General features: G+C 33.9%; 1 protein-coding gene across 1 annotated transcript in view; it reads left to right on the plus strand.

Moving 5' to 3' along the window:
- Dad (Daughters against dpp) overlaps nucleotides 1-12,531 on the plus strand; it is a 32,789-nt gene extending 20,258 nt beyond the window's left edge. Inside the window, exons 3-5 of the mRNA XM_076119644.1 lie at nucleotides 5,573-5,653; nucleotides 7,891-8,084; nucleotides 8,837-12,531. Of these exons, the coding sequence (XP_075975759.1) occupies nucleotides 5,573-5,653; nucleotides 7,891-8,084; nucleotides 8,837-9,181 (620 nt within the window). The 3' untranslated portion in view covers nucleotides 9,182-12,531. The remainder of the gene's footprint in view (nucleotides 1-5,572; nucleotides 5,654-7,890; nucleotides 8,085-8,836) is intronic.
- Nucleotides 12,532-12,543: the final 12 nt, after the last annotated feature.

A 12,543-nucleotide genomic window follows, 5' to 3' on the forward strand; every position in this document is an offset into this window, starting at 1 on the left:
TAGTATATATTTGGGGTTTAAAAGTTTTCGGTTTTGGTTGATAAAGGGTGTGTCCATTAACGTTATCGTGCCGGTATCGTGTCGTGTCGAGGCGCCGGCGCCGGCGACACAAATAGAGGGTGTTTGTTTTATTGCACTTGTCTCTGGGAACCCTGACGACAGATTGAGTGCGTAATAAGTGCATTTTTAATGGTATTTTATGGTGGTTAGTCAGTAACTGTACCTTTGCTTTCATAATTTACAAGAATTAAGTTCTTTCTCTCTTTTCCTGGCTGTTCATCTTAGGTGGTGGAGTCAGCCTTCATTACATGCTTATTCCACTGCGCCGTATCCTTGATGTCGTCTTTTTCAGCTTGTATTGAGGTAACAGGGATTAAACTAAAAGGAACAAAATGTATTTTGTTATTGTTTGCAAATATGCGTTTGTTGATCACTCTGACCACGGCTTAAGGGTGAATTCTCGGGTAGTTCTTTTGATGTATTTTTTGTTAGAAAAGTATCTAATTAGCAGTATATAGGGATCCAACATCAACAAATTTTTGGCGACTAAATAGAGAGGGCGTGAATTTCTTGCTAGCTCAAGGCTCTACCCCCTTTCCGAGCTAGTGGTAGATTCAGTAATTGTAACGACTATCATTAGTGTTAATATTTGACCTAAATTAATGAATGACTTGATTTTAATTTTATAGGTACAGCTCCAAGCTTTTACTAATCTTATTTTTAAACTGCTAAACTATCATCGGTAACTTCAATCAGTTTATTCTAATACTCATTTAACGTACATTATTACAGCATATAAACGTCACACTACTGCTTACCTTAGTTAATAACAAGCTTAATATTACACGAATATAACGCGAGCTAGTTTCAAATCAAAGCCTGATTTAAAGGATCGTATATCTTTTACCTTCAACACTTGGCATGGCAATTTCAACTCAATTCTTTTCACATTAAGGTTGGTTTTTCTTAGTACTGTTTTATAAGAAACTGAATAGTTATCTAAAAAAATGCTTGTTTTAAAGTGTATGTTAACGGTTGCGCCGTAAGGGTAATAGCAGAGGTGTAGTTATCTAAGTCCTGTGATTGTTTTTGATGTGCTTCAGCGAAGTGCCTTTTAGTATAAGTTTTATGGGTGTTTGTTGATAGTGCTGTGGTTATTTGGCTTTTAAAGGGAGTGTTTAGGATTGAAGCTTAAGTTACGTAGTTTTCTATGTTAAAAATGGATTTCATTTTGATACAGGCATTGTGAAAAAGTGCTGTCTTGAACAAGTATGTGGAGAGTACCATTTCGTACATGATCAGTATAATATTCTCGATAATAATTTTACTATCGATATTCTTAAGCATTAAATCTAAAGAATATTGAATCAAAGTCTCATATTCCTTGCATGTCTTGATTTCGAAAATCATTAGATATCTCGTATTTAATGTAACATCGACTACTATGCGTCAAAATTTTACCAGAAACCATTTTTAAAGCACCCATTTCATTCCTCCTTGCTCAGTCGGATAAACAGTATCTCATACGATTTCTACGAAAATCTCTTGATATAATAAAGTTTAATATAAAGTATTAGTAAACGTGTTCATGTGAGGAACTGTGAAGCTTGTAAACAAGCGGCGCGGGCGCATCAACGTGCGTCGTTTGTGTGTCAGCTGCGGACTGCGTTTGTAGTGCACGAGACGGTGACGGGACGGACACGACACGGCATTAGAGAGAAGAAAACGGGAATATTTTTAGCAGTTGATGTATCTGGTCGTTCGTATCTGATGAACCTTAAATTGAAGCGTTAACATGGTGTCAATCATGCTTGGTTTTTTTACAAATAGACATGAAAATCACGCCTTCTTCCCATAGGGGTAGTCAGAGACCCTAGAACGAACATAGGGCTGTGGGTTCATTATAGGAGAGACAATATAATTTACAATTGTACTAGGTATGTATTTTAGAGTGTCAAACACAGGAAATATTACTATTTTCAATAAACTGTGATTATGCTTTTAATTTTTTTATGATTTTCGAAACCGCAACGTATTCTTTGTTCTACCGAACACAGAAAACCATTGTAAAATTCAGTAACTTTTCGCACTCCAAACAATTAACTATTCTTTCCTTTCCTTCATCTAAGTAAGTTATTACAAAATGACTTCCAATATTATCTCCATATCGTGTGTTATAAAGCGTCCCGCGGGCGGTGTCATTGGGCTAACAACTATTTGGTGGGAGCGACGCACCGCGAGCAGGGCCGCCGCATGCGCACATACTTTACTCATTCTCTCTACTATTACTAGTACTCACAGAAGAATTTCATCTATTCATTGCGTATTAATCGTTACATTGTAAGGTAATAGTAAGCTTTATAAAAATAGTTTAATGTTAGTTTTTTAGATCGCAGATAATTATGTTCACGTTGTATAATATAAAGATCTTATAATCCAAATTATTAGATCTTTCTTTAGAATAGTGAGTGGGTAACCTAGTGCCAAAGTTTTTCAAGTCTTCAGAAGTTAATAACCAAAGATGTCTAAATAGAAAACTGCAGTAGCAATATTAAGCTGAAACTGTGGTTTTACTTCCATTGACTTATATTACACAGCTATTACCGTAACATTTTAGTCAATTTGTTCAGTTGACCACAGTTTTATGTATTATCCGAAGCACCTAGATGATCAATTGCAAACTTTCTGCTTCTCTAAAGACTGCTTGATTCACTGATAAAATAAGCAAGTATGACTATCAATAGTTTGACTATCATGACTATCAATATTTCACCCAAAAACCTATACCGATTGCTAACGACGGAAGAATGATTAAAAATTTTCTTCGTCATATGTTTTTCTTAAATTTTTTCTGCAAATTTCTCCTCAATCCCCTGAACTTTACATGCACAGTATTGCACAGTGTTAATACAAATCGTGTGAACGTTCTATAAGGCACATTATAATGTTAAATTGTTCCTAAGCGGTAGTTATTGTAAACTGTCCGACACGTGTACTGAACGATATACCTACATTGTGTACCTACATTTACTTGTTTGGTGTAATGCAGTTGTCGCTTGGATATTATTTTGTAAATATTAATACTGATTGGTGTGGATAAGAGATCTTTTTTGGAGTGGAATAGATGAATGCCAATGGTGATGTTGATTAAGTAGACTATCTGGAGTAAAAATTGGTAAAAAAAATATGAATTTGATCGTTGATTTTCTAGTTTAAAAAGTATCTTATTTGTTAGTCCAGATTATCAACTACTTGTATGAAAAATTTCATTGAAATGCGTTAAGTGAAATCTGGAAGAGTCACACAAAAAATCGTAACAGATATGAGTCAACATAAAAAAAAACTGAAAGTTCTCTCATACATTAGGAGACTGTTTAAATGCTATAGTATTCTTCTACAAAATAATTTCAAATATCAATGAAGATTGTATCAATTTGAATGAAAAAACCTTCACATCACAACAGCGAACCTCTCATTAACATGGTAGTATTAAATTTCATTTAATATCTCCAAGTCTGATACATAAATATATAATTACTTATGTATATTATCGACCTTGAATCAATCGCCTATGTATATTATATACTAACACAGAAATACTAACTAAGAATTTTATTACTGTCAATCATGTTTTGAATTTTGACAAAAATATGGCAGATTTTAAGCTTACTTTTGATTTCTATGCATTAAAAGTCTTCTCAAATTCAGTGTCGTAGTGTTATCAAATGAATAAGCTAGATTTATGTATCAGAATTCTTGTATAATTAACATAAAAATGACGTCAGGTCTATTCTGTTCTAGAACTCAGGGTTAGACCCTAAAAAGACTGAGGTTATGTTGATGTAGTGTATATGACTCCAATATGCGTATCACATATGTATCTCAGTTGACAACTAGTGTACGTCAAATTGATGGTCACTGTTCAGTACATTGCTGCTTTGATGTAACGTGTTAATCACTATAATCTAAGGAAGAAAACAATGAACAGCATAGTGGGTTTCATGTACCTAGTTGTCAACTGAGATACTTGATAGCACCCCAGATAGTGCTTACGAGAATAATTTGAAAATCTTGTGACGTTTTAATTCATCTTTATACAAATTGAAATTTTTGAAAATCATTCGTAACTATTTTCTCCTAGACTTGAAATAAACACATAATTACTATATACTATTTATATACCAAGAAATATATAAACAGAGGCGCCACATCCCACACAACGGCGGCGAATGAAAATTTAGACATTTTATGTTTAAATAAATGCAAAATTTATAGCAATCTTATATTTGACTGGTTAAGAGTAGACGTTTAAATGTTTATTACCCCTGCTTATATTTTATAAGATAGTTTTATGGCTGATCAAAGAAAATTACTTAATTTTTATGTAGTATTCTAGAATTATCGAGAGTTTTCTATTGATGATCAAGACTCCATATTGTTAGTTCATGGAAATGTAAAAGTCTGCCAATCTTTTACGCTTTGGCAGTTAATCTACTGAAAGAATTTTGACGAAACTGACCATGGATAGTCTATATATACCTAGTCTATATATCATAGATAGTCGAAACTAAAATCAAATAATAATATAGGCTCCTTTTTTAGTATGACGTGTGTTCCAGTCAAAATTCTGAGTCTACAATCCACATTCAAAGTGAAAACGAAAATCTTTGTAGTTAAGACTGATAGTCTACTATACTTGCTAAAAGTGCAGAACACGAACGAAATGGGTAGAACTGACCAGAAAAATATGACAAAGCTTTCATATTTTGATTCTGTAAATGGCATAATATCAAAATCTCGCAAGAAGGTCAAGAAAATCTCTTACAATATTAAAATATGTCCTTCAAAAGAAAATGTGTTTCGAGAACATCAAGTTATCACCCCAAAGAGGTCCGAAAACCAAATTATATGATCACTTACAACTAGTTTATACTTATATGTAATAAATTATTGTACATATACATAATATATACATGTGTGGACATTTGTGTGTGTGTCTGTGACATCACAGCTCGAAAAACTGGTCGGTACGATAGCCATTAGATTTTTTTCTTAAACTTCTATTCAAGTTTGGACATGTATAAAAAGTCTCTTTGATGAAAATCTTCCACGATAATCAGGCTTTGACTGCAGCTGATAGATTATTATTATTTATTGTATTTAACTATAGTTTAACTTAGTAGAGAGTCTTGTATGAAAGGTTCGCGGCTTAACAACATTAGTAACTGGCAGGTTGTAGGCAGAGGAGAATGAAATACACCTACACTTTTTGCTATATACAAAGTTAGTCCCATGTTATCGGGGGCGAATTGAGCGATTTTGGGCTATCGCTATTTACCAGTCACCTTACCAAACCTGGAGCTATAATTGAGAAATATCATAATAGATTAGAAAAGACCACTTGTACTAGCACATTTTGCCAACGATCATCGCCGAGACTTCACGATTAGTAGTCGTATAATGTTCAGCCACAGCAACAGTCAACCTACTCTTACAACCAGTTTCATGTGTCTTTATCATTCGATATTGTATGCTCTTCATCATAATAAAAGTGTTGTTGTATTGTCCACAGAGCACGGTGAAAGTACAGAGGATGCAAGGAGGACGGACCATGAGCGGCTTGTCACGGGATCCCTGGCTACTGACGGGGAAGGTAAAAGGACCTTTATTTTACTACCTTCTTTCTTATCGTATGTTTAGTGATCAACCTAGTGTCAAAGTTGTTCAAGCAGCCCGCAGGCTTATCGTGTTGTGTTATAGGATGTTGGTTCTTTAAAATGTTGGCTCTTTTAGTTCTATAGGTCTGTTATAATAGACTTTTGAAAGCAAAAGTTTAAAGTAAAAGAAAATTTGCATATTGAATGGGAAACTTTACACAATTTTTGTAAGTGTCATCACCAAATGACGTTCAAAGTCTGTCTATCCTACTTTATCCTTCAGGAAAACCTAATCGGTAGAAATCGTATCAGCAATTTCACTTCATAAATCAAGGTTGTTAGTGTAAATTACAGCAGCACATTAGCCAGGTTCAATAACCTTTCGACAGACGGTAGGTCAGTTGACCACCACATTCAAGACAAGGTCCATCTCCAAGGCTTTTCTACATTTCTCAATAGTAATATAAAAAAATATGAACATATAAAAGTGTCTCCGTGAGCTAGTGGTGGCGATATGGTGGTAGTCCCAATCCGTGGTGGTGGTACTAACCTTGACGATCGATCGCTCGCCGCCGGCCTGGCGCCAGCCTCATACCATCGACGGCGTGCCATTATTTCATGGGATTGGTGTTGTCTTGATGGGTTTCTGGTGTGAGTCAAAAATATGGGTCGGATTTTGTTTAGGGAGCTCAAATTTTAATCCAGAGTCTATTTTCGAGTCGTGAAAGAACGATAACCTTTAGTGATAAACGATTAGTAAATTGGCAACTACAAATTGAGTATCAAGATTGAAATTGTACAGGAGTTTTACCACTTCTTTTTCCTTTGGAGAAAGGAATAGACTATTTTTAAGATGTCTAATTTGCAATTTTACTACTTTATGTTAGATAAATCGGTAGTCTATTAAGTAGTGGTGACCTTAAGCAATCGCACAACCCATACCAAAAAGTAGCTTACATAAAAAAAGAATTATAAACCCTCTCGTCAGTAAAATAGTTAGTACTGAAACCTTTTCCTATTCGTCTAGTATTTAAATATTGTATTGCTAACAGTCTAGTGTTCAAGCTATCGATCTGAGGCACAATCAGGAACTGTTTGAAGGACAGACAACTACCAGTTACTGTCATGGTGACAACCTTCGTGAAATATATGAATATTACTCAATATTGGCATTGTAACGATAGAAATTGAGAAATTGGGAGAATTTTTAAGTAACATTTTTAACTCAGAAATAACTATGAGATAAACTACCCGTTAAATGAAGAGACAGCAAATGTGTGAAGACTACGGTCAAAAATATAAGATAAGATGTTATCTAATAAATATTTAGAAGTTAGGATACTGGACCTAAGGAAATAAAATTGACAATAGTTGACAGTTATGATAATCGCAGTTATAATTGCTGAAATCCATCGTTTCGGAAGGACGTAACTGTTTTATAAAACGGGTATAAATCTATTTAAAAGTTTATGGTTCTCATCAAACTACTAGATTGCTAGAATTTAACACATAACAGTAAACTTTCTTCAACATTTTCTATTATTGCTTCATTTCCAAATTTTCCTATCCATGATATCATTCCTCATTATCCATTTCCTGTCAAAGTTTAGCTAAATCATTGTGTTTTGGCATAACAATGGTTATCTTTCAACACTGTATAGTGTTACTGGTTAACCAGGAATCGTAGTTGGCATAGAACTGTTGTCAGTTGTAGCCAAGAATCAACTCTTTGGTGATGTCAGGCGCTAAAATATTAGTCAAATTGCTCGGGTATTGGCTTCTTGTTTTATTGGGGGTGATGAAATTTTAGTAAGACGTCTTGCAATCCTAGATAAAAATTAGTGATATCTTTAAGGTCAATATAGAGGTTCCCAGAACATGTTGAACGGGACTTGTTGCAATTTTCTTAAGGCTTCCTAGTTTAAGTTGTTGCATATTTATTGACAAAAGATGTTCAGAAACTTTGGTTGGTCTTGTTGAGTCCGGGACTTTTAGGGGTCATTGTAAACTAGTACTATATATGACTATAGTACTATATCTTGTTGGGATAGGCTGTGTATTCAGAACATTGTACTATAACTTCTTAGCAGTTTATTAAAACAAATACCCACTATGCATGGAAACGCATAAAAAATATAACTTGTCCTGAAAACAGGCTAGAACAACAGCGCGTCTACAATGTCTGGTATTATTTTAAAAAATGTAGCTTAAAATATTTCTCTTTTCTTTCCAGAGCGTCAGAGCTGGGAGTCAGAATGGTGTAGACTCGCGTACTGGGAGTTGACTCAGCGCGTGGGTCGCCAGTTCGGTGTCCGGGTGAGGGCGGTGGACGTGTTCGGCGGGGGCGGGGGTGCGTGTGGCTCCGGGAGGCACGGCTTGTGTCTGGATGCGTTAGACCAGAGGGGGGATGCACCACAAGTTGAACAGGTAAGGAAAAAACAATTTGGAAAATCTTGAGGCCTTTTTTGTGGTTAGGACAAGGTTGTAGTAGTTTTTTGCACTTGACCTTTGGTTAGACATTAGACTTAAGCGTATTTTTTAAAATATAACTAACAAGCATCTTATTAGTAATTGACAGCACGATAAAATAACACATTTTATTGGGAAAATATCCGCGTAAACATAAAACCTAATGATGTATATTGGGGACCATAGGCGTGTTTTTCTGTGTATAAAACATAAAGGTTAACGATTCCAAAATTAGTATCCCCAATCAGAAACCAAGAAATCAGCTTATTTACTTACATATTGAAACAATAAGCCCACATATCAGAGTTTCAACAAAGAGCTATGTATTCGTCGGGTTATCTAGGGTTATCGGGCGCGCTTCAGTTCTCAATCAATGTAGCAATCCGACCGACGTAATCTGCCATGACACTTCGAGCTTTTGCGATAGTCACACGCGACCACTTCACGTATCTTAAGAGATTTTAACCTTTGACGAATATGCTATCTGCTTTTCGCACTAAGCGGCTGGTGAAATAGCAGTCGGGATCTTTTTGTGCTGTGGCTGTTTACCTTACCAAAGTGTCTTTGAATGCAGCGTTAAATATTCCTTATGGATAATATTTGGTCAAAATTAAATTAAATACATAAGAAAAATAGTAATAACTAGTCAAAAACGACATAAAAAATATACATTCCTTTCTCTAACTAATGGTTCTGCTCTATCTTTTCAGGTGCGAAAAACGCGAGCGAAAATCGGTCTAGGAGTAACTCTATCCCTCGAATCAGACGGTGTCTGGCTTTACAACAGAAGTCAGGAGCCTGTCTTCGTCAGCTCACCAGCTTTGGACGCGGCAGCAGCCAAGGCTCTGCTCGTCTGGAGAGTGGCTCCCGGCCACTGTCTATGCATCTTCGACCCTGCATGCCCTCCACCAGCTGTCTCCCTCCCTCACATCGGTCCCGTAGACCCCAGGTCTGTGAGGATCTCCTTCGCGAAAGGCTGGGGACCTAAGTACTCCAGGAGGGACGTGACAGCCTGCCCCTGCTGGCTCGAGGTGTTGCTAGCTCCACCCAGCTGACGTAAATAGAGTGCTGTGTCTCTTTCTGCATGGCTATTTGCTATAGGTGTGAGAAGGATAGAAGGTGTTTCTCTTCTAAAACGAATAGCCATGCAAGTTATTCTGATTTTTTAAGTGGATATGGACCACAAGTGAAGTGAACATTTTGAAATGAACTCAGTGAATTTTGTTTATTGGACTTTTATTATTATATTTTTAATAATACACTTGCAGACGTGAAAAAATATTCGTCTAGGAATTGTATAGTATGCAGCAAATCAAAAATTAGTAATATATAAAAAAATAAATGAAATTTATAATCTCTTTGGAAGAAATTGTTATTTTTCTAGATGGGTAAGTTTTCATGTCCACAAGTGTAATTACAGTGCATTGCACATTAATACATTTTTACATTTCTTGTTAAAAATGATATACTTATTCAATTTTGTTATAATTATGGATTTGTTACTTAAAATGTTATGCGTTATACCTAAAAGCCCGACCTTGATTTTTTTCAAAGTAAAATGTACCATATTTTTGTGGATATAGAATTTAAATTTAATGCACAGGGGCCACAAGAACACAAGAAAGTATGGTATATTTTATTCTTAAATTTTCTGAAAACTACTTAACGGTCGTTATTTACTTACACAAAATAATACACAATATAATACTTTATGTATAAACATACAGAATAATAATTTCCTTAGAAACGTTTTTTTTAAATATTTCAGGCAAGACAAACGCCATCTGTCGGATACATTTCCAAACTTTCTTTAATACCTAAGATACCTGCATATATCTAAATGAAACGTTAATAAATTTGTTGTGCCTATATCGAACTCAGGACCTTATGATCACCATCCAAATAATTACAAGGATTTTTTGTATGTATGTTTGTACATAAAAGTATATTGGTATAACGCATACTTAAGTCATTTCTGACAATCACCATAATAATGTAAATAGCAGTTGGTTATCGCGGTTATGTATTTATAGGGGCCTTAGTAAATGATCGGTGTGTTGAGAACAATTCTCAAAAGTACATAGGTGAGAAAATTTTGAAAAGTACTTAAAACATTTTCATTTCAACATTTTCATAAGAATTCATTTTAAAAGTTAACACTAAAAGGGCAAATTATATTATTCCCAATGAACTTATATCTACACATTTTGCTTAGTATAATAAAACCATAATATTATCGTCTCCTAATTATAAAATTTTCTTCAGCCCTGCCTCATTTTTTACAGTCCAAGGAGCTTTTAAAAGCCTTATTGAAGAGTCTTTTCAAAATATAATTTGTTACTTACTTACTAGTTCATCGTAATATCTCATTTTAATTATCATCAATCATTAACTACACTTACCTTCCAAAAGTCATTAATACTAGCATATTTCAAGTTTGTGATCCTATTTTATTCTAAAAAGATCATAATTCCATTGTAAAGCTACTCTCTCAGATTGGAGCAGCCAATTTTAGTTGTGGAGTACTTATTTCCTTGTATTTTCATAGATTTTCTCATCTTTATACAACACTGACGAATCTTGAGGCCTTGTTGTACGATGTATAGTCAACTATACATGTTTTCTAAAATTGTACATATTGTATAAAAACTCGGTTTTAAGACAATGCGAGACTGTATATATAATGATACATATATGTACTATATAATTAATTATTTATAATTATTGAAATATGCCTTACCTTAGCATATAATTTATTTAAGAGTTTAGTGTATAATTTCAACATTTTTTTTACAAAAATCTATACATACATAATATGAAATATTAATTTGACACAATTTTGTATTGGAGAATTCGTTTTAAAGTGAATAAGGCTGTGTGAAAAGCATTTTTAATTGACTTCAAATGGAAAACATCAGAGGTGCGGTTTTGAGAAAATAATAATGCCATTCTAAATATACTGTCTTATTTTCTATCCATTGAAATTGCTTATAGAATGTTTACACTCATTAAAAAAAACAATAAAATAAATTAAAGATCTTTGACAGTCGTTAACAGTAGTCAGAAGCTTGAAAGTCTGACAACCAGTCACACACAAGAGTATCGAATGATTATTATACAAGGTCCGTATTTTGGCATTAAAGTTTTCTCAAAATCGTCTCAATTGTATCTCAGTTTTGTGAGTTATGGGAGCAACACGGAATCGCTTAAGTTAAAACATTTAAGTTAAAAAGATCTGCCGAAATAATAATATTATAAAGTGCAATCTTATTGTTTTTAATAGTTAATAACAGATCAAATGTGCCTTGTGTTAATTGAAGTAATATTAAAGGTATATAGGTACTAAATTGTGTAAGGAAGCAGTCAATTCACTGGCCTCTAGAATTCTATACATTGTATACATATAATGATTTTTATTGTGAAGTTTAGTGGTCATTATGGCGTAATTTATATAACTAAAAATGAATCACTGAAATGTAAGCGCATAACTTTTGAAGAACTAATGCCTGGTTTCTAAGGGACATTTAGTGGTAGTTTATCTATTCGAACTGTCATTTTTATATGAGCTTGAGCGCTATTGAATAGATAAACTACCACTAAATGTACCTCAGAAACTGGGGTTAATCAAATAGATTTTTTTATTTTTCGTAACTGTCGGGACAAGGTTTTGTATGGGATCGATGGGATTCTCGGAAATTCCTATAGGAAAGGAATTAACGGAATAAAAAAGTAGTATAACCGGACGAACTGGAGCCGTGTTTTTAAAATCAATTAACTTTTTCATTTATTTTTCTATGAAATCGTCACCGTAAAGTAGGACTTCAAAAATATAAATTATATTTTTTAATATAATTGTTGATATTTTATTAGGTTTTTAAAATAAATTAGAAAGGTGACGATTTGTTTTTTCAATTGGATGTAAACTTCCTCTTGAAAAGAGAGGATGGTTAATAATCCAATTTTCTTTTTCATTTTTTTTATTCTTTTTGACTGTACCTACAGTTCAAAAATATTGAGTTTTACAAAGCCTTCTAGATTTTTTTTGCCTTTTTTTAAATCAAAATCAAATCATTTACCTATTCATAGTCAAATATTGGCACTTATGATAGTCGTTACAATTACTGAACCTACCAGTAGCTCGGAAAGAGGGGGTTTCAAAGTCTTCAAAAAGGGTTTAAATCCCTATGGGGTTTTTTTTGATTATTTTTACGTCATAATGACCAATGAGCTTAAAATCCTCGAATTTAAGGGTAAAATCGCTTACGAAAGTGGTTGGACAATAAGAATAAAATCTAGTCTACGTAACAATCTTGCTTTGTTCGTTAGGTTATCAGTAAGTCGGGCCAGTCCTGGATGAAATCGGTACATATAGACAGATATATTTTGAGAAAAAATATGACTAATTTTTAAAAGAAAA

Source organism: Anticarsia gemmatalis, chromosome 11, assembly GCF_050436995.1.
Source record: "Anticarsia gemmatalis isolate Benzon Research Colony breed Stoneville strain chromosome 11, ilAntGemm2 primary, whole genome shotgun sequence".
Classification (NCBI taxonomy): domain Eukaryota; kingdom Metazoa; phylum Arthropoda; class Insecta; order Lepidoptera; family Erebidae; genus Anticarsia; species Anticarsia gemmatalis.